This window comes from Cydia splendana, chromosome Z (genome assembly GCF_910591565.1).
Source record: "Cydia splendana chromosome Z, ilCydSple1.2, whole genome shotgun sequence".
In the NCBI taxonomy this organism is placed as follows: Eukaryota; Metazoa; Arthropoda; class Insecta; order Lepidoptera; family Tortricidae; genus Cydia; species Cydia splendana.
In genome coordinates, this window is record NC_085987.1 from 12,300,967 (window position 1) to 12,324,991 (window position 24,025).

Here is a 24,025-nt window from a genome sequence, read left to right on the forward strand (position 1 = left end):
TTGATGATTCATAGTTATTAATTTTTAATTTATATGATTACAGAATAGGACGATATTTTCTTTTTCGGATACCTACCTAATTGAATAGTTTTCATTTTATTCGAGTTAAGGAGTTCCGCATGACCAACTCTTTAATATACTATATATGGTCACACGATGGCATGTAAGTTAAGTTACATGATTATATGCGTGACTTATATTTTCTATGCATTTAAAACACTATTTTTACTTCTCATGCTCAAAAAGTGCACCTTTATGTCGTGCGTAGACGACATAAAATCGCATTTTATGCTCTAGACTCTAGAGCATAAAAGTAAAATTTTCTTCTAAGACTAAGGTAATCTGTCTCAACAGCCAAACAGTTAAAACATATTGCACAATTTTACTGAACAATAAAATTGTGTAGATGACAAAACTTGTTATATTATTTTATTTTTGCTACAATTTATTAGAAATCCGTATTTTCTGTCATTAAATTTAGTAAATCACATAAAATAGGAGTCGATTATCGTTCAAAAATACTCCGAAATGTTTGACTTGGCAGAAAACCAAGCGTCTGAAACTCTGACACGTGTTGAAAATTAAAAAAAAAATTAAAAAGTTAGTTGGCGGGAATTGGTTATGTATTATGTTCTTTCGCTTTACGACAATTTCGTGGTGTAAATTGCTGTGAAAAATATAATTATTTTCCTTGCAATCGAAGTGAAAAGCAGAGTGTACAACAAGGGCATAAATGTCCATTTTTACCCTCGTCCACTATTTTGCCTCGGGTAAAAATGGGTCACATTATGCCCTTGTTGTACAATCTACTATTACTGAACATGATTCATCGGCCAGTCACGCCTAACTTAAGAAACAATGGTGATATTTTGGTAAGGTTTTGGTTGTGCCAGTCATGCATAAATTTATATCATGCAACTCAGGTTTAAAGTTTTGCTTGACGCCATCGGCAAAAAATGAAGTTACATGTCTTAGTCATATGTTTTTCTCAGTAAATAGTTAATATTTTCACAATTGTCATTCAGTAGATATATATTTAACGGTTTAAAAGACAATTTAGACGGGTTATCCTTAACTCATGTAACTTTAGTTAACAGAGTTACGCGTGACACGGCAGTACATACGGCATCAAGAGTGTCACTGTCCGCCTAACTTAATGTACGGTAGGTAAGTACCTAACATAAACAATTCATTTAGTTTAATCGCTTTCTGTAGGTAAACCGTTTTCTTATTAATGGTAACGGCTTAACAACTCTGAAACTGTTTTACGCCGGGCATTATTAAACAGGTAGCACTTCTAAGTCAGACAGAAATGCAGCAAATAAATCAACTTTCATGAGGAAATTCTGGGCATTGATTAAATAGTACCTCGGAATAATAGGTTTCAAGATTTGGTACTGAATTTGGTTGGTAATTAATTTCATTTGGAACAGCGTTTAAAATAATTTTCCTCTTGGAATTGCAAGTACGAGTAAAAGTACCGTCAACCGGGGTGAATAGGGATGGTTGGGGTGAATAGGATCAAAACTTTAAATATGATTTACCTGACGAATGCTTAAGGTGTAATGAGTTAAGGTCCTTCTCCCAACGCAGCTCGCTGACCACTGAGCGGACGGCAGTTGGTTCCCGGTATTGTGGATATCATTGTTATTATTAACAAAAGAAGTAATCGATGAGTTTGATAAAAATAACATTATTAAGTATAGTGCTGGGTGCGTAGACAAGATGCCAATCGTGAACCGCAACTTCCTCTGTCGCACTAATATGGAAGAGTGATAGAGAGAGATAACTACGCTACGCTACGGAGCGTGAACGATTGGCCACTGGAACTGACCATATCATTTTAGCTTCCATATACCAATCGTCTATGGTTAGTTACTTAACTTAAAAGCTATATTAGGTACAATAAGTATTTTTAATTACATTTTTTACACAAGAAATATAAGCCAAACACATAGGTCAAAGTAGATCTGACCTGCTCCATCCAATGCTACATTATGGGGAAGCAGATCAGATCCGTCCGCAATCGCCTTAAGCATGCTGTTTCGACTTTCCCTTACGCGACCCATTAGCGACGTGATAAGTAACAAATACTTGTACCTATTTGTTTTATTGTGATTTTTTCGCAAATCAAACAAAAAAACGTCTTTTATTGTACGTGTGCAAGTGTCATTATGTACTTGTCCCATGTCTTTCTCGGGATTCGTGCATAATGACACACTTTGCACACTTACAATGAAATGTACTATTTATTTTAAATTATTGATTTTTGATTACGAGTATGATAAATTGGGCAAATGACAATTCAAATTCAGGCCAAAAGTGTTATTGCGTTATAGACGCTTTTAGTTCCTTCCTACCTACTAAAAGAAGACCCTAAAAGAAAATTATAAGCTTGCATTTTTTTTTGTTATTCTTTAAAGTTCTTGTACATAATATAGTATCGTTTCTAGGAATAGGCAGATTTAACTCAAATCCTATTTTTTAATTCAAATATTCTATGGATGTTGCCTAAATTTTTAAATTTCTTTAAATTATGTCGACGATTCATTTCATGTGTCAATGTTTCTTATTGAGTTAAGCTTGCGGAAAAGTAAAGCTTACATAATAATATTCCTCGACCGTTATTCCCATCTACTTGGGGTCGGCCCTCCTGGTCCTTCTTCTCCACTGTACACGATTCTGTGTGTTGTCTTTGTCGACGTTCATTTCTTTTTCGACCGTCGTCCACCAAGTGGATGGTCGTCTTCCGCGTCCTTTCCACGTCGTCGGCAACTGAAGGGCAAGCTTGACTACGTAGTCCTCAGGGCGTCTCTGTACGTGCCCGTACCATCGAAGGCGTTTTTCTTTTATTTTCTCAGCTATAGGTGCCACCTTGAAGCTTCCTCTTATGTAACTATTTCGGATTTTATCCACCAGTGTAACGCCACCCAGCGCAACATACGCATCTCCGTGGTATGCAGTTTCTGAAGATGGTTCTTATTGGTTGCCCAACATTCAGATCCATACAAAATCGCAGGTCTTATTGTAGTTTTGTACATTTTGCCCTTGATTTTGATTGCCATCTTTCTGTCGCACATTACGCCTGTCAGCTGTCGCCACTTTAGCCATCCCAATGTTGTTCTATGGGTGATATCGCCGTCTATCTTCCCGTCACTGGTTATCACAGAACCTAAGTACAGTGAAACTTGGTTAAGTGGGACCTGGATAAGTGGGAAACCTCTATAGCTGGGACTCATGGTGCGGTCCCGGCACTTTGGCACTGAATTACCTCTGTTAGTGAGATAAAACAGACCTCTATAACTGAGATTAGTTGTTTCGATTTTATAGTCAAATTTACCTCTATTACTGAGACAGAGAGGGAATTTTACCTCTTTTACTGAGACTATATTTGAAAGATTACATTTGCTTCCTTGTTTTTTTGGAATGTTATAGGAATTGACCTCTGTATCTGAGATAACGTCAATCTTCGACCTCTCTAACTTGGACTTTATTGAAGATATTGGACTTTGGTCTAACCAAAAATTCCGCATTCGGTTAATTGTGTCTAAACGACTTCAAGTTTTGTTTATAGTTAGTTTAAATAAGTAGTTAAAACTATGAAACGAAAAACCAAAAATTAATTTTCATTTATTAAAGTTCTCAGACGCAATGAAGTCCGTTTTAAATTTAATTTAACAAAATCCATCCTTTGTAGAAGTTTAATCATTCAACGTCAATTCGAATTAAATTTTGACTAGACTTAAAAAACTATTTAGGGTGGAATCACATCTATCAGCATCGAGCCGCATTTTATATATGAGAAATTGCTCGTTAGTATGAAGATGCGTACGCATGCTTTCAGCTTTTCGATGCGTACGCATCTTCATACTAACGAGCGATTTCTCATATATAAAATGCGGCTCGATGCTGATAGATGTGATTCCACCCTTAAAGACAAAGATTATTTTACCTAGGTACCTTTATTTATTGTTGATGATTATAACTCATACAAAATTTTGACAAAATACCTTATTTACCACCTCTATAACTGAAACAACCTCTTTTCTCACCTCTATTAATGGAACACTCTAATAAATCAGACAAGAATTTATTTATACCTGGCTAACTGAGGCCCTGTGTAAGTGGAATACCTCTTTAAGTGAGACAAATTTTCTCGTCCCTTGAGATCCCACTTATCCAGGTTTCACTGTATTTAAATTGGTCGACCGTTGGTAATTGCGTATCTCCGATGAGTAACTTCAAGTCATCCTTATTCGTGTCAGCATCAAAAACGCAGGACATGTGCTCTGTTTTTGTTCGACTTATTCTTAGACCGTTTTCTTCAAAGGATTTTATCCAAAGGTTGAAGTTTTGTTGCAGATCATCTAAGTCTTCTGATATGAGAGCTACATCGTCTGCGTAAAGGATTGTACATGTCCTGAATAACACCGTTGTACATGTCCTGAATAAAGGTGACATAAAATTCCGGTATAAGTTGTTTTCTAAGAGCTTCCCAGATAAGATCACGCGGGTCGTGATCGAAGGCCTTCTCCAGATCAATAAAGACCATGTGTAGGTTGGTTTTGTTACTCTTTGCTTTTTCAAGCAGTATTCTAATGGTCTGTATAGCATCGGATGTTCCCCTTTCTTGTACAAAGCCGCATTGATTTGGAGTTAGGAATATGTTTAGGTTCAGTCGGTTGTTTAAAATACGCTCCCATATTTTAAGCGTGTGGGACATTAATTTAATAGCTCGATAATTACTACACTCTCTTACATCCCCCTTTCCTTTATAAAATGGTACCAGAAAACTATTTCGCCAGGAGTTTGGTATTGGTTGGCCTTGTATCAGTTTGTTGTAGAGACTATGGAGCCAGGATACTCCTTGCCCTCCTAGTCGTTTCCAAACATCGGCAGGAATTTCATCAGGGCCTGGTGACTTAAAAGTAAAGCTTACAGTTATCATTATCAAACTTAAAGTCCAAAGAATTGACTAAAGTTGACTTTTGTTTTATAATACCTTTATAAGAATAATAATAAATACAGATATGAAAATAAATGTACACTAAGACAATCTAGAAAAAAACAACGGGTTGCACTCCGGGAGTGCCGACAGAAGTGAAAACTCAATGACTAGTCCAAAATGTCTGCAGCACTATGTATAATTGACCCATCCTCCTTTCTATTATTTCTATTGAAAAACTTTAGTTCCGAAATTGCTGGTCAGTGATTTTGTTTAAAATTCGAAATTCAAATTTGTAGCGTTAATTGTTTAAAACTCGAATAGAAATTGTAAAGTTACCTTGCAGACCTCGCATCTAAATATATTTGGTCATGATATTTTGAGTTTTATTCACCAGTACTAGAGTTCACTTTTATTAGCGATTTCATCAAGATGTAGCTTTATTGAATTATATTTGAGTGATATAAAGTTGGAATGTAACTGTGAGATCCTCGTATTTCAGCCCGTACAAGATTAGAACATTGAGCTTTACTGCTTATTATAAAAGTCCAGTTTTAAATAATTGACCTGATTATGATACGTTATGACTAAAGTTCTTTGGTGAATAACATTGTCCGTGACACATGACGTCAGCGTTACGTTACGCGTTACGCTGAATCGAGTTTATCATTTTTTCCCCACCTCAAAAAGTGCTCAGCGACGCTAAAGAAGTTTTCACTTCAAAAAAATGCGTGTCTCAAGGAAACGACTGTCTTGTTAATCTATAAATGCCGGAACCTAATATCTTGCTTGGCGTATTAGTGATAATCCGTGCTAAGTATCTAGGCAGTTTCTCCTCTGATGGATGGGAGAGCCTCTGGCTGCCGCGTCACGCTGAGGTCTCAAAAGGTGGCTATAATTGATTACTTACTGTCCCAACACCGTACAAAAACATGTACCTATAGATATAACGCGCTTGGGCTACTTTAAATTTGTATCAGTAAATGATAATTTTTATTTAAGCCCGTAGTGTATTGTATATTCCAATTGTAGGTAACACATGGTTGTACCGAGTGCTCGCACAGTTAATTTATCTAACTCGTATTGAAGCCAATAGCTTGAATTATTGGAAAAACATAGCGTGCCTGAACTTCGTTTCTAACCCCCGACGCAAAAAGAAGCTATAAGTATGTCTGCCTGTGGCACCGTAGCCCTTAAACGGGTGAATCGAATTGGATGCGGCTTTGTTTAAGTATTTTTTCTAGAGGTGGTTCTTAGACATGTTTTATTAAAATCGGTTCATCCGTTTCAACGTCATCAGATCTTTTGTTAGTTTGTTTTGTTAGCCTATTTGTGTGTCCCACCGCTGGACAAAGTCCTCCCCTCTCCCTTTACAATCCTCCCTGTGCTGAGCAAGATCCCGCCAAGTTAGTTTTGTTAGTATCTGACTGGTTTTGATACCATGACAAGTGCGAGTCGGACTCGCCCACCGAGGGTTCCGTACTTTTTAGTATTTGTTGTTATAGCGGCAACAGAAATACATCATCTGAAAATATTACAGCCTGGTGACAGACAGACGGACAGTGGAGTCTTAGTAATAGGGTATTTTACTCTTTGGGTACGGAACCCTAAAAAGCTATATTTCTTTTTGAGGCAGTAACATGTTAGCAAATACGTACTATCTGTATTTATCTCCCGTAGCACGAGCTTTGCTTAGTTTCGGGCTAGGTCAATCTGTAATATTGTTTCCAAAATATTTATTGTTTAAGGTAAGCGGACTAGTGCTCGACATGCTAATGCCCAATAGATGACACCTTGTTGTCACCTATTGACAATGACTTAAGTTTCAAGATGACATGTAGGTACCGGGACCACGTCGAGCACCAGTACGTTTACCTTAATTGGTCTAGCCAATAGCTACTAGGCCTGTGGACCAACATTTTGTGTTCTTTTATATAGTAATAAACGCGTCTCTTGATATATTTAAACATTTATTGCTTGGTTGATGTTTCTCAAGTCACCTTTAGTTTTTGCAGAGTAGGTAATATTGTAAAATTTGCACCATATATAATTTTACGACGGACCAGACTCTCACTTGTAATAAATCAATAACATAATTTATAATTAATGATTATGACATTACTAAGCACATTGTAGTGCATTATTGGAATGAATTTGTTTATATTTATAATTATATTTAGTGAGCTGCTGCTTAGTTCAGAAGTTAAAATTTATAAACATGTATTTTTAAGGGTGGGAGGGGGCCAATACCTACATACATGTAAATAAAAGTAAAAAAGAAAATCCCAAGTCAAATCAACATGCGGCACACCAATTGACAATTCTTCAAAAATACCACCCCCCTCCCCCCCTAACTATTGGACCTGGCGTGCAAAGAAAAACAGAAAATAAAGCTTAATATCTTTAATATACAGTATGGCCCATTTAGATAGGTCAGTATGGGAAAATCTGAAACTATAAGACATACGAAGATCTCTTCTTAGGAACCATGTCATCGATTTTAGTAACAAGAAAATCTGCATTCATACATTAAAAAAAAATGTGTACTCAGCTCGGGAATTGAACTCGGACCACCCTGGGCCCAAATGGGCCACCCTGTATAACCTTAGATTTTTGGCATATTGAACGTAATGAAATTTAATGACTAATGATATTTACCGACAGGTATGTTACAAATATGTTATTATATAACTATCCTTCGTCTTGGAAGAAACCCCTATTAAATGACGCCTGTATAACCTTAGATTTTTGGCATATTGAACGTAATGAAATGACTAATGATATTTACCGACAGGTATGTTACAAATAAGTTATTATATAATTGTGTCGCTTAACTTCAAACTCGGGTAAATCCATTCGACCCTCTCAGCAAATATCTACTCTATTACCTTTTCTTAGTACCAAAATCGCATAATATGACAGATGGATTTACCCGAATTTGAAGTTAAGCGACTCAATTATCCTTCGTCGTGGAAGAAACCCCTATTAAATGACGAAACTGTATTTTTTAAACTTGGATAATATAACCGCTGCTTTAATTTTAGACTGCCCTTATTGTGTGTAAGTAGGTACAGTCAGCATCAAAAGTAGCGTATCAGACTATGCGTTAAAAGTATTTACTATTCTCAGAAAGTTTAACAAAAAGTGAAAGGTATGTTTCTATTATATAGGCCAACTATCTGGAAAAATATTCCAGAGTGTCAGACACTTTTGGCGCGATGTTTCATTGATGCTATATAACTGTACCTGAAAAATAACTAGTCTAGTATCTAGCGTGTACTAAACATACTAGTTACAACCAAAACTTGATCATATTTAAATGTTTGCTTAATTTACAACAAGGAGACCGAATGATGAAATAAGTAATTTAATGCTAACAAACTGAATAAAGTGAGAATTTCCTTTCCGAGTCGCTGTTATCGGATGCGCTCCGACAAACGGAAACTCTTCGATCGATTCCATTTAATTGTTAAGTAGGTACTTAACTTGTTACCGTAACCGGCTAGGATCTACTCCGTATTTGTTTGCCTACTATTTTTAAGTACCTATTAAAACGTATTTACTTTTTGAGTTTTGTAGTTTCTTGTAGAAATCGACGGGCTTAAAGTAGTAGATTAGTTTAAAATACAACAATATTTACAAGTGTAACATTTTGACAGCCCTTGAAGACAGACACTCAACCATCGTAGCCAATGTACCCAAAATGGCTGCCAAAGCTGCGCGTTACCTAACATTATTAATACGCACTTTAAATACATATATTGCTATCTTTCTTCCTTACAAAGTTATTACCGTCGGAACAACTTACCCCGATAACTTCTAGGCTCCTAGCCCCGCTCTATATAATAACGACACTATGGTGTTACGAGTATTGTTGTGTTACAAGTGATTGGTTTTCGATTGTGTTTTCAAAAGCGATTATAATATTTGTGTTTAATTAACTTATATAGTGGTATTTTTCTCTTGTTTTAGGACTTGATCTGATTGAAATTATTATTTGCATTTAATTTCACACTCTACGACGACAGATGTGCACAATCCTGGAGGCCGATTCTAATCTAACTGTGTATGAGACTACTCTTATTTATTGCATTTCATGAGCACCATAGAGCGTGAGCGGCTCAGGCTCATGGGTGCTCGCGTCGCGAGTCAGGAATGGCCTCCCGTTCTAGTCACGGTTTCGTAATATAGGTAAACAATCACCTCCTCCTATTGCACCTCCAGTGGCGAAGGCATAAAAAAGCGAACAAGGTGAATAGAAAACTACTTAGGTACTTATTCCTCAATCTATTCTGAACTTTGATTGAGTAACTAGGGGATCCAGATTCAAAAAACAAAATAACTTCTCCTGGGTCTCAGGAGGACACGTTGATAAAAAACAATAGTAACAACTATCAAGTTAAGTGGTTATAACACTTGAACTTGACATCTACCTTTGAATTACTATTCATGTAAAAACTTGTTGTTCTCGTTGGTAAAAAGCCGTGTTTATATTTTAGCTGCTATATTTCCCTTATCAGGAATGTATTTTGCCGGACGGTGTACGCAACGTGTTCGCACTGTTGATAACTAATTAATCACTGCCTCAGCGAGGAGCGTGATTTTCCCTGAGACGTAATTTTAAAAAGGCTATAAAGATAACAGTGAGAAGGGTCGAGAATAAGAGTCAAGAGTAACCGTCGCCGTAGAACATTTACTCGCCTCGCTTGGTTAATTTTTAATTTGTTTATTTTCACATACAAAAACTAAGTGTTAATACTTATTCGTCATAGGTACCTAAGTATACATACTTAGGTAATGAAGCGATATTCAAATTTTACAATTTGTTGAGGTTGAGGTATAATACGACCTTGACGATTGCTCGTGCTGATTGGTGCGCGTGAATACCCTGGGATTTGTGTCAAGGTTAAATTATAAAATCTGAATACCAGTAATTTCTCAAGGTAATTCGCCATGTTCCGGGGTAGTTTACTCACCCATGCTCTTTCACTGACTTAGGTACCTATAGGTATCTACATTTTAGACATTGGGTTTCTCTGTCCACGTTAGCAGGATTTTCAGTGTGATCTGATGAAAAATTAGTTATTTCTTACATATTTTAATTAATAGTATGATTCCATGATTTGTACTCTTGTCTGCGACATCCTGGATATCTGCTAGCTCTGCCAGGCGCGGCTTACATCCTAGTTTACGTTGTTGCGCTACAAGTAGGTACCTACATGTGCCAGAGTTAAGTTAGCTCGAGTGGCATTCGAATCGAACTTTAATAAAGCATCTCGCCTATAAGTTTATATTATTTAGAGCGAGATGCAATGAGAGTAAAGTCAAATGAAAATCGAATCGAGATTAGATTGTCAAAGTTCGAGTGCCACTCTAAGTTAGGCATCGCGTCTATGGCCGCATTTGGAATCAACCATATTTCTTATATTAGTTGTAATTAATAATGACCACCTACCTAAATATTTATTTATAACAATCGATCATATGTAATCAGCTGACTAACCAAGCCTACATAACACGAGCAATACCGTCGTAACGATCAATTAGAGTAAATATACTCTCAAAATAATGCGAAAGAATTTATCCTTAGCCGAGCGAAGTATCTCATGTCTCCTTTTAGCATTATTTATAATTTAATATTATTTAAGTATTCAAAGACAATGTTCTTACTTCACTCTCTTTCTCAAATGCTAATGGATCAGAATTGTGCCCTATTAAAATGGAGGACACACATGTTTCTTAATACTCCTGAGCCCCAGAGTCCCTTATAAAGGCCTTATTCCTAATTATATTTTCCAAATTCAAAAACAAAACTTATGCTTCTGGGACATAAGGGGCTATACCTACTTACTTAGCAGGTAGTCGATGATTATGATTATAATGCACAATATTTAGTTGAGTATTTTACAATTACAGGAGACGTATCGTCGGTGGGCGTGCAGTACTATAGTGCCGCTGTGGGTGGAAGAAGGCGGCGAGGAGGGCGGCGATGAGGGCGGGCGGTCGCGGCGGGCGCCGGCCGAGCACGCGGCGCGCTGGCGCGCGCGGCACCTAGAGCGCGTGGGCCACCTGGACCGGCGGCGCGGCGGCGGCGTGGTGGGCCGCTGGGTGCGCGCCGCTGCCGCCGGGCCCGGCCGGCCGCTGGCTCGCCTCAAGCCCTGCCTGTCCGTCTGCCAGCTCGTTGAGCAACACTGCCCCTACTTCCTGCCCGCAGACCGCGCGCCAGCGTACCCCACACAATACGCCGGCGAACCTACCTTTCTATGCCTAGGTTCGTATGTGATGTTAATCAACTTCAAATTCGATCGGATGGACAGTGTATCACGGTTATTTTGGTGCGTTTAATCGACTTATTTGAACCGTCGATATTTCATAAAATTTCATATTTGATCTAAGGCGTGGCAATCAGCCTCTAAATTTATATTATTCTGTTCATATTGATATGATATTACTCTTTGTACATCTCATTCTCGCTTATACAAGTATACATATAGCGATGTGAGCATGATTATTTTCGGGTTGCGCAAATTCGATCATATATCAAGCTTTCGTTCACAGCTTAAGTGGTTGCCTATCCGTTTCCGTCGCAACATACATATTCTTTCCCTCCTGTATGTCACGCTGTTTCATCCCAATACTCCTTTTTATCTCAAAACTCAGTTTAAATTTCTTTCCTCCATTCGATGCTCTCAAAATCTGCTACTGGTACCTTCTTCTTCAAAAATTTACATTAACTCTTTCAGTTTTCGCGCTGTCCGGCTGTGGAATGCTCTGCCTATTGATATCAAACGTGCTAAATCACTCTCTATTTTTAAAAGCCTATTAAAAAATCATTATTTGTCTCTTTCATTATTTTTTCAAAAAAATTCTTGAAACTCCTTGTTGTTTTATAGCCTCCTTTGTCATTTATATATTTATTTGTTATTTATATAATGTTTATATAGTAATAAATGTAGTATATTTTTATTTCTTATATTTGTAGTATATGTATTTTATTTTATTTTTATTTTTATCGTTTGTTTTAATTTCGCACCACCCGTTAACTTGAATTTGTTTCGCCTTCTCACTATCTGAAGGTTGTCTGGAAGAGATCGCTGTTTAGCGATAAGTCCACCTGTTGTTACCTACATATTGGTACTTGTTCATAATATTTGTACCATTTCTTTTGTAGTGTGCAATAAAGCATTTTATTATTATTATTATCCCCAGAGAGTAATATCAATGTATCAAATCAATTACAATTTATTTACGCCAGTTTGAGCTCTAATGCATGACGATTGATTATGATAGCTAACGTTCAACGTTAGCTATCTTCTATCTATTGTATTGTCCCGGCTTCTGACCATTTTTTGCGTCAGTGCTGTCGTGGCTTTTGGAATGAAAACCATGTTTTCAATAATGTCGCGTGCGCCCTTTACTGTTGTGTCGCGGCACTTCCCTGCCACATCTTGACGGCATGACGGGAATCATAATCGGATCTGACGCGCCACAACAGTGAACAGACACCGTCACATGAGAGTGCAACAATTTAATGTAAATGTAACGGTACTAAATGCATGAAATCGACATCCTCCTGTCACGCCAGAAAGCCGTACATACGACAGATAAGTATGAATACGGATTTAAAATCTGAATGCTGCTCTAGTGCAGAAAACATTGCTACGGGCTACGGTGTAGTAGACTGCCCGATTCGAACTGACACTGATTCGAAGTAACACTGATATATCTAATCCATATCGTATCTAGACGAATATTTGACGTATCTTAAAGTTTGAATCGGCCGTAAGTAGATGTACCTACTGGATGTACTGAATCCGCTTCCAAATTTTAAAAAACTGTTAAATATGATATTAGGTATTAGAGTTAGACCAAGATAAGACTGCAACGACTGATAGCACATGCAGTGTAAGTGTTATTTGAAACGTCAAACTTCTATGAAATTATGTAATACAAACTCTATATATTACTTATGTAATATAAACTCTTTATTGTACAAAACACAAATTATGGCGCAGAATTAAATTATGACGTATAAATAACACTTGCACTGTGTATGCTATCAAAATCGTTGCAGACTTTAATCGGTCTAACTCTAAGTGCTCTAACTATCAGTGCATCTTGCTTGCTTATGTGTTGTTGCTTGTGTGTGTGTTCTTTCGAAATCGCAAATATTTTAAGGAGAAATTAAGCATAATGTAACACTTTACAATATACTTCCTAAGACAATATTGTAGAGCAACTTATGGAAAATATAGGTACTTCTCCTAGACAATATTATTGTAGTTTTCACAGTAAAACAACATAAATAGGGACATAAAAGTGGGGTGAAATATTAACTTCTCGGCGTGTTTCTACTTCTAATTATTCTTATAAGCGTAAAAGCTACATGCATGCCACGTTTCGTGCTTTCTGCCGGATAGGACCATAGCTGAGGCTGAAGCCGCACTAATGTATGTTGTGAAACAATAATGTTTTCGGAGAAATCATCGATTTTGTGTTTTTGTTACGTTACTATATACAGAATAGCCAAGCTCCACCTCACCCCGATTGGAATTAGGTTAAGTATTTGGTTTCTCGTGCACGTTTCAAATAATACATTATGTTATGAAACTTATGAAATAAAAAACGGGATATACTTAGGTCTTTATGTGTATAAAAAAATGTAATATTGATAAGGTTTTAAGTGCGAGGGGGGTAATACTTAGCAGGCCGGTGGCACAGACTTTAGGTTAGGTTTGGTTCATGTCGTCTCGGATATGGGTGAATATGGTATCGATGTATTCAGTGTAATGCCTTGAACACAAATATATAAGATGACAAGCGCGAAAGTGGTGAGGGTAGTTGCTGTGACGTCATAAAGTCGGCAGTACAAACTTTTTTTTATATTTTCTTTTAATCATACCATGTGGGGTACCCAATGAAAGGTATTTGTGAGTAGATCACAAATATATAACATGCTGTAACATTTTCAATACTTGGTCTAACAAATTATTAGAAAACGTTAAAAAATTTCCACTATTGACTTTCAAGTGCTCTAAATTGAAAATGGCTGAATGGATTAGTCCAAAATACACAAGTGACTGTAAATATCCTCTATATAATGTTAAAAAATAATTAACCAGATATATCAAAAAATAAGAAAAGTACATCAAGTTGAAAAAGGTATAATTTTCTGTTATGTACATTAAACTGCAACTATTATAAACAAACAAAAAACCCGACTGTTGACATTTATTTTTGTAGTGGTCTTTTCACCAGCTTTCTTTTGGTACCCATATTGCTGCAGTAAGAATAAGCAAACCTCCCCCCCCCCCTCCATTTTTCATTTGCGGGCGTTTTTTTTTAAATGTATATAGCCTATGTCACTACCACAATTCTGACGAATTCAATCACACCTCATATGTCAAAAACCGTCCAGCCGTTTGGGCTGTAGGGCGTGTCAAATAAAAAGACATATATTATACATACCCACGCTAAAAAACATTATCGTCCTTTTAAAAATTGGAGGGGGGGGGGTATTAAATCAGAAGCCCCCTAAAATATTCCAAAGAAAAGTAGTTCCTTTTTTTACCCCCTTACTTTTCTTTTTGTTTATAACGAAAGCTCCATAATTATTTATAAATATTAATGCCCAAATGCCTTGCATGTAAGTCATGTAACACATAAATGTAAGGCTTTTTATTTAAATACTACATTATTGCTGTCGTCGCTAAACGTTGTTAAGCAAATTAGATCAATAATTTAATAAGTTTCTAAAAACACGCAAAGGTGGGTAAATTACATTTTAAACTAAATTAGAAAATGTTTTTTGTTAATTAAATAAATCAAGATAGAGGTGTGGTTATATTCTTCCTGTAATATTTATGTTAACGTTATGAAAACAAATCATAATTTTTCTTTGGCAAATAAGGGGGCCACATATATTTTCCCACCATACACTATACACACGGAAATAAAGAAATAAAAGACATTCATTCAACTCCACAACTCTATACCTTAGTCAAAATATGTGACCGATACGATACCGATACATGGACGTACGGTGAAAAATGTATTAACTGTTCATTACTTTTCTGTTATACAAAAGTTATTGTAGTAACGAAACGGCCAAGGCACATATTTTACGTAAGGTGTAGAATTTGTGAATTTAAGGCGGGTAAAGTAAGATGATCTAATAACAGTGATAGAGTCTGTGCGGAAAGAGAAGAGTCGTAGAATGTATTGGATCTCATACATTTCACGACTCTTCTCTTTCCGCACAGACTCTAACTTTTTGGCTGTGCGAGCCATATGGTCTCCTTTTGGCTACATTTTACGTTAGGTACTTATTACCTAATGTAACCTATGTTGCGTAGTTTCATGCGCGGATTTACTAAAAATCCTGAAATATCATCATCTTCTTTAGTGACGTACTGCCGTATTCGAACTTCAACTTATTCACAAGAGACGACACCACTGACTTAATATTAGAAATAGACACACAGAGCGGAACAAAAACGTCAACAAAATGTGGGTCAGAATGACATTAGCGGCAAATTTGCATTGATGATAAAAACGCTTACGTAAATTTTGAGTCAAGATAAATGTTTTGTACGGAAAAGAACTTACTGTCGTAAGCATTAAGTGTCAAATTTGTAAACATTAGTACCAACACTGTTAAAACTTTAAGTCCGATGGCACTAAACGTAACGTCACCATTGTATTTACGTCAAACAACGTCAAACGAGAATAATGAACGAATGGAGTCCCTTTGGTACATTTTAATAGGTATTACTGTACAGAAAAACCAAAGTAAGTAATAAGTGAAACAAATTAAATTTTATCGGGAGTTCAAATAAAATTAATTCATGGTAACAACCCGTGTAAGTTATCATAAAACAAAATTATTTTTAATAAGTACGTCTTTAAATACTATTTTCCTTGTGCACGGGGACATTTAGGTCGCTACTGGTACTGATTGGTTATGGTCTTTATATCAAAAAAATTCTATGGTTGTCATTGTGTTCAGACAGGTTTAGCATTTACAGTTAGTCGATGTAAGCCTTTATTGGTCGTGTATATGTCGGAAACAGGGAAATATGCCGAATACACAAGTGCCGTTTTGCCTTGTTTAAAACTGCATCACCCCTATCTCTTGCTATAATAGCAGTCCACTCTGCACGTCGCATAGGTTTTCTTGGAAATCTTGAATTTAAACATAATATTATATCTTACGAATTTTATATAAAAATAAAAAAGTATTGACCTCACATCGACTCATTAGATTTTTGTTCCTTCACATCCCTTCTATGGTACTAACAAAATAATTTATTCAAAACCATGAAATTACCACCAGATTACATAAATTATGTAATGCTATCCAAAGAACTAACCGAAAGAAATACATTCCATGCTTTTTCCTTGTTTTATCATTGTTATGTTTGCATATTTTTACGGCCATTTTACGACATTGTTGACAACTTCACATTTGAGCGGTCCATACAAGACTAAACGAAAAAGTAACGTGTGATCTGTTTTAACGTTACTTTTGCGGGGCCATTTTTTGCGGCTGATTGGGTATCCAGTTCTTATTCTATATCAATGGACGACACGTACTAGATCCATTCTAGATACGTTATAGTTTAGATATCAACTAGTTCTCTTTTGCAGCGCAATTCGGACAACCAATGTCACTTTTACGTTAGATAGAGTAAGATATCTATTAGATGTGATTGGAAGTCATATCCTGTGGAAATCGTTCAACAGTATCTCCAGAATCGCGCAAATGTCAAATTTGACAGGTTAGATCTTAAACATATCGTTATCGTATCTTGGTGATGTCTAAAAGATGTCTATTTCAAAATCCGAATCGGGCCCGTAGACACTAGTTTTTACGAAAGCGACTGCCATCTGACCTTCCAACCCAGGGGGCCGATTTTTTAAATTCGACCGCTCGATTTCCTGTATTTCGTACAATAATATCTCCACTACTAGGCATTTAAATTCTACTAATAGAATTGAAAAGGAGTGGTCAATACCACTCGATTCCGAATTTCTATCGCTCGTATTTCAAAAATTTGCATTTCTCCGTTTTCCACGGATTTTCGAGTGCCGAAATCGAGCGATCGGAATTCAAAAATCGGCCCCCAGAGGGTAAACTAGGCCTTATTGAGATTAGTCGGGTTTCCTCACCGAAAAGGTAAATATTAAATGATATTTCGTAAATAAGTTCCGAAAAACTCATTGGTACGAGCCGGGGTTTGAACCCGCGACCTCCGGATTGAAAGTCGCACGCTCTTACCGCTAGGCCACCAGGTGTTTTGTTATTTATGTCAATTCATTTGCAGAAATCTGAGACTACCATCCCTAAAGGGGCCCACTGATTAACAGTCCGCCGGACGGTATCGGCCTGTCAGTTGTTCGGAACTGTCAAAATTTTGTACTAACTGACAGGCCGATACCGTCCGGCGGACTGTTAATCAGTGGGCCCCATTAGTTTAAGGGGTTGTGGTGTAAAAGTTTCATTTTTTATTTTGTTTGTTGGTTGTGTACTAATACTAGCTTACGTACCAATTACAGATTTCTAGGCCCTAAGAATTTTTGATGATCATCAGTGAGCGAGTGAGTGAGTCAGTGACGAAATCGGGTTTTTTTAAATATCATCCAAATTTGAAGTGAAGAGCTATCCAATTGAAACTTTGTGTGTTTAATAAATCCGATATTGATATCATATCCCGAGAATTTTGTTTATCTGGTATAATCCAAACCTAAGTTCAAACCGAGGGTTCAAAACAACGACGAAGCGCTCCGAGATGAGATAGGTGCTGGTGGTGGTGGTGCCCTTGCGCTTCATTTGGTTCGTCTTGGCGGGGACATTCTCATGCTCCCAGATTTGCTGTTTTATTGATGATGTTTCGACATGACACGACCTTCGACGATACGATTGGTTATTAGTGCGCATCACACGCATGACTTTCACTGCATTTTGCATGAACCAATCAACGTGAGCGATTTTCAAGGTCAAAGCTTATATCAGATTCAGCCTCCTGATCAACATTGAAAAGGGGGAAAGCAGCTGCCATTCCACAGAGAACTGTCAAGCTTTTCATATATAGCACATTTTAACATACTATGATGATGTTGATGACATTGACAGACGCGGTTAGTCCAACCGGCCCTAAGAAAATGAGAGTTAGGTATAGGTATCGCCCAGATCTTTTTGAACACATTGTTTACTTAGTTACTTTTTCTACACAATCGTATTGAACCTAGGAGAATGAGAGTTGGATAGTCCAGATTGTTGCAAACTGTATCTATCTACATCTAACCTGATGGAATGGATGTGTATGATTTAGATTTAGATTTATTTATTTCATAATATGAAATTACAATATAAAATATTTTACATTAATCTATACGAATTTATATTATGATTGTCAAGTAGTAAAATAACAATTGATAATAATTATACAAATGTCAAGCAATACACAATTTAAAAACCATTATAAGCAATCGATTAATTAACTAAATTATTAACAATGTCAAATAATATAAAATAAAAAACAATGTCAATATGGCTAAGCTAAGCACGGATATCTCATAATGATCGTGAAATTAAAATAAAATAAAATAATATGAAATTACAATATAAAATATTTTTCTCAAACATGCAATGAAATATTGATGTTATGTTCCTTATAATAGGCTGCGAAGTATGACGTTTCAGGTGCGGCTAGGACAAAAGGTCGTTAATGGAATTTCATACACATCTTGCAGGCCTAGGCCGGCAAAGTCCTCTTTTTTAATTTTCATTTCACAGATATTTGTGACACAGCATCGTGGCATTCATCCATTAAAAAAAACTAGAGGCAGTCTGCCACTACGCCTATAAAAAAAAACAATGTTTGCTATAATTTGCAGTTTTATTTGTATAAAATCAACATGAACGTAATAAATAATACATTCTATAATTTTAAATTATAAATTTAACTACACAAATAAAAACATTTAAAATATTTCATCTAAACTTTAGCGGTAAAAAGGTCTACTCAAACACGCGTAGTTATATTTTTTAAATTGTTATGGAGGTAACGTTGAAAAATATTCATTCTGTTTTATTGGATTTATGGTGCGTTGTTGATTTTTTGACTTTAATATGAGTTCCGACGAAATAATGAAATTAATATTAATTGTAATCGTAGGTGTTGGAATTGGCAGCGTAAGCAGAATTGATTTTAATAACTTGCTGCCTCTGCCGCCAAGTCAAAGACGAAGTATGTATATGGTTGCTTATGGCAATTTTATTATTTGAGTAACTAAGAAAAATGGCTTACAGTTTATTAGAAACAGTTTTGTGGCATATTTTAATTGAATGTAACTACAAATTCGTCAACACTGTGGAAATTATACTTATATACTCCATGCATAAAGCAACGATGTATGTGAAACATGATATCAACATGAAAGACTATGTAAACTTATGTGAAGAAAACGACAGTCAGACGGATACAAGGCGAAAAAATCAAAGATACATGAAAATATACGGGTAGTAAAAATACACGACTCGTGTAAAACATACGCGTGATAATGATATAGGTACGTGTTGGTTATATTTTGGGTGTAGTTTACTTTTAGTTTTTTCTATAAATAAAACTTGGGTTTCGTGGATTTTTTATTTTATTTATTTCATTGCATGTTTGTGAAAAATATTTTACATTAATCTATACGAATTTATATTATGATCGTCAAGTAGTAAAATAACAATTGATAATAATTATACAAATGTCAAGCAATACACAATTTAAAAACCATTATAAGCAATCGATTAATTAACTAAATTATTAACAATGTCAAATAATATAAAATAAAAAACAATGTCAATATGGCTAAGCTAAGCACGGATATCTCATAATGATCGTCAAATTAAAATAAAATAAAATGAAAAAAAGGTCGATAGAAAAATGAATTACATTCATTTTGGATTATTACATGTCATGGAATATAATGGATTATCCAATAAAAAGAGTCACAATTGGCGTTCAAATGTTTCGATGTTTTTTTTTATGAGCGTACCTCTCTCTCGTACCAGTGGCAGCACGTTAGAAATATTCGTAAAAAAGCCAGAGCTAACAAAGCTCCTTTCTCTTTTTGAAAATTAGGCAAGTTGGGGTGCGTCGATATCTGTGAGCACTTCGCCACTGTTACCTACCTCTCTCCAGTGAAGTAGGCGAACGTAAATTGAAGTAAGCGTGTTATGTTTTCAGACCCTCGAATATCAGAAACGGGCGCACAGAAGAATAAGTCCAACTACGGATGGGACGAGTGCTGCTACTGGTACTGCGAGCAGCGGTTGTGCTACCGCTGCGAGTCGCGGCTGAGCGAGGCGGCGCGGCCCGAGGCGGAGCACTGCGCACCGGTGGAGGAGCGCCTGTCGACCTGCTCCGTGCCATACGCAGCGCCGTCCGCCGCGCCGCCTCGCGCGCCGCGGCTGCCACTGCTCGCCGTCGCGCTCTTGCTGCCACTCGCCACGCACTTACGGACCCACTGGACAGCCTACAAGCATCTAGTGAATGTGCGCGATTCGAGGTTATAGTTTTACGTTCATGTGCGTCGCACCTCCGCGTCTCGCGATCGTATGTTTGCGATCAGAACTTCTACTAGTACTGTATTATGATAATAAATTACTGCGCGGTTACGAGTTCAATGATGGTCGCGCCTGGCGGGGCGGGGCCGTCGCCGCGCCTCGCGAGTGCGATGCTCGTACTTACTCTAAGTGAATATTTGTGTCCGAATGCTCGATACACTCAAAAGTCAAAAAATAGAAACACCAAATGTACTCAACTTATGCATTTTATCTCGTAAGCCGAAGTTCCGGCCAGTATGTTAATATTTCAGGCACAAACGATATTTTGCTTGAAGTGAAGATGTTATATTTTAAATAGAGTTTTACAGCAACATCGTTAATAGGCACTTTATACTTTTTAGTTATTTTTGCTAAACTAGTTTACATAGAGACAGTATTTTTAAAAGTTGTAAAAACGAAATTTATCTACGTCATTTACGATTTACCGTCAATGACTCAGTTCATTTACAACACCAACTTTATTTTATAAATGTTTTAATTAATTATATTAGGAACCAATGCTACGTAAGCAGGTCCTCACCACTGGGTAACGCGGCTTCACCTACTACGTGATGATACTTCTGCTGGTTCCGCAATAACTACTGGCCGTAGGTAGTTGGCTCCGCGTTGTTCAGTATCTTTCATACTCATAAAAGGATTTATACTTTGCTGTAGGTTGTAAGTAAGCACTAACTAATACACGGATGGCACTGAACGTAAAGAACTGAAGAAAGTTATTTTGCTCATTGGAACAATAGATAGTTGACAGAAGAATTGGTATTTTTTGTGTCAGAGTCTGTTTTGATAGATTTGCGAGCCTTCATTGAAGTAGGTAGTAACGAGTAGGACTCGGAGGCGCGCCGCCGCCGTCGCCGCGAAGGCTGCGCGCCGCCCCGGCTCTGCCGACGCCTAAATGCTGGTCTATGAAAAATATTGATTAAACTAATTTAGGGATAATTAAAAGTAGTTGTTGTTTTGTAAGAAGTAAAATACGACTAATAATACATATAATGCAAGTTGTATGTAATAATATCCGTCTTATGAACTATCATTCAAGTATTGCCAGATGTATCATGGTTGATAATGATTTTTATAATGAATTGATTTTTAATATATATTATTGTATATGTATATTATGTCAAAGATATGATATGGTGTAAAACAAACTTCATCAGGGATATAGTCGTTCGCGAATGAAGATCTAATAACAATGTTTGTTACTTTTCTTATTTTTGAAAAATATTAAAAATATAGAGGTGTCGTTGAACATAATGTGATCGATAACAAAATATAAATAATGGTTATGAAGACTTTATTGAATGGATATTTGTTGAAAATATTGTCCTCAGGCGGGGATGTAGTTGTTGTATTCAAATGATAAATGATAATAATATTAAGTAAGTTATTTTTTACGTTTTTTATCGTGTACATATGTCAAAAAAGTTCGTTGTTCCCAATTCCGTACTTAATCAAAGTCACTACAAAGGTGCTAAAGGTCTATTATTGCTTCTTAGGTGTTTAATTTGTTACCAACTCCGGGCTTGCGCGGCGCGCCTGTGCCGGCCAACGCCGACGCCGCCATCGGGCGCACGGTCTGCTGCACCGCTTCACTTAACTCAGCCGTTATTCACGCGGTCGCCGTTCACTAACGTCTCACAATCGCGCCATTTCTTTGCTGTCACTTATACACTTACATACTTGTTCTATTTTCAAGATTGAGTGTGTAGTTAGATAGTATCCGCTTAAAAAGAATGTCCATTAGTATTTTTATGATTGTGTATAAAGCAATATCTATGCCGAAAGCGATATTTTTTGCAGGTATTTCGGCAATTATTAAAATATACTTAAGTGTTAATTTTTAACTACTTTTGGCAACTAAAAACTTACACCCTTCGTTTTAACATTACATTATTAAAACGAACTTAACAATAGGTATCAATATCATTGCAACGAGTAAGGCACTTGGTAAATCATAGTATCATCAGAAGTATATTACGAGTATGTAGGAATTATTAGGTTTCAATAACCACCAATTCAACGCTGATTGTTTGCGGAAGTAGGTAGCAGATCCGCATAACATTGATTCAAGCTCATGGATAAACGATTGAAAAATACGCTTATTCCTTTAAAATATTTTATGTTTCAGATTGCTTAAATTAAATTGATATACGGCCGATAGAGGTACACATTATAAATGTAATTAATCCGCAAGCAACGTGTCATTTTTATCAATTGTTTTTTGGAAATTATCTAAATCCGTAATCCACTATACAAATTTCCCTTGTCTCAAAGGGATTCATTTTTTAATGAAGACCTTTACATGTATGTACGTACTAAATTATATCAAAGTGTCTAAAGTATAGTAATAATAAATGAATTACTAGGATGATAAATTATGAAACAATTTCGAGCACTCGTTAAAACTTACACATTGACCGTAAATTCCTTCTTTCTACTCTTGAATCTCAATATTTTCACGTATTCGCTATTCTGTATTCGAGTAGATCGAAAGACCAAACGAAAGGAAGGAAGTTCGGTTAGAATGTTGTTGGTGCATATTATATACAATTCATTTCCGCGATAGATAAAAGTCGAAGAACATCGTAGAGGGAGTAAGCGTAAATTGACTTTTTTAATGTCACTGTCCCTGTCCACTAGCCAATATTCCTTATAACATTTGGTTCTGTAGTAACACGAAGTTAGCAATAATTGGTAGTAAATATAGATATCCCGAGTTATCCATGAGTGGTTTGGCCTGGTTCCAGGGCGGGGGCGGAGGCAGCGCCTCGCGCGGCATTCGGCGCGCTCTCGCCTCCTGCACGCAGAGTGCCCTTCTCCGTAGGTTTAGTCTAACGGGTACATTTCGATGTTCCGGTGAACTTTGGTGAGAGTGTACGTTCTTTTTTTAAATGTACGTATGTTTTGATGTACATAATAAAGTGTAAATGTTTAACGCACAAATAATATGAACAAAGAAGCTGATTATGTAAAACAGTGTATGAAACCTTACGTATTTAGCTGTAAACTATGTCCGGAGAGTTAATTCATTAGGAACACGATTGGCATAATTTCCGTGCTCCGTGAGTTACTTAAGTCTATTCAAACGAATCACGTTAGTCTGTACATTAAATGTAAATAATCAGTTTATCTTCTGGTTCTGTTCGCATATTGTCACCGTCGATGAATGCCTCGTTTTGGCTCGGCATTGCGGCGTGGAGTAACTTCCACCTTACCTTGTCTCACCGCCGGCGAGCAGCAATCGGCTAGTGCTTTAGAAACTCTAAAAATCGAGTTTGTAGTTATGATACCTCTCATTCTTTTTAGCATTATTAGGTTAACGCGAGCGACTTTAACAGGCGACTACACAACGGAGGACGATAACTCAATAATATTGTACCATATGGCATAAACCTGCTCTCTTTTGTGCCTCAGAAACTTCTTAATTGCAAAAATAAATGTAGCGTATGCATCGCTGGTAA

General features: G+C 36.7%; 2 protein-coding genes across 2 annotated transcripts in view; both read left to right on the forward strand.

Moving 5' to 3' along the window:
- The window catches only part of LOC134804652 (uncharacterized), a 92,848-nt gene extending 71,528 nt beyond the window's left edge, over window positions 1-21,320 (forward strand). Inside the window, exons 2-3 of the mRNA XM_063777762.1 lie at window positions 10,862-11,216; window positions 20,188-21,320. Coding sequence (XP_063633832.1) covers window positions 10,862-11,216; window positions 20,188-20,516 — 684 coding nt within the window. The 3' untranslated portion in view covers window positions 20,517-21,320. The remainder of the gene's footprint in view (window positions 1-10,861; window positions 11,217-20,187) is intronic.
- The window catches only part of LOC134804657 (S-formylglutathione hydrolase), a 352,602-nt gene that overhangs the window by 201,165 nt on the left and 127,412 nt on the right, over window positions 1-24,025 (forward strand). The gene's annotated exons all lie outside the window — the stretch shown is intronic.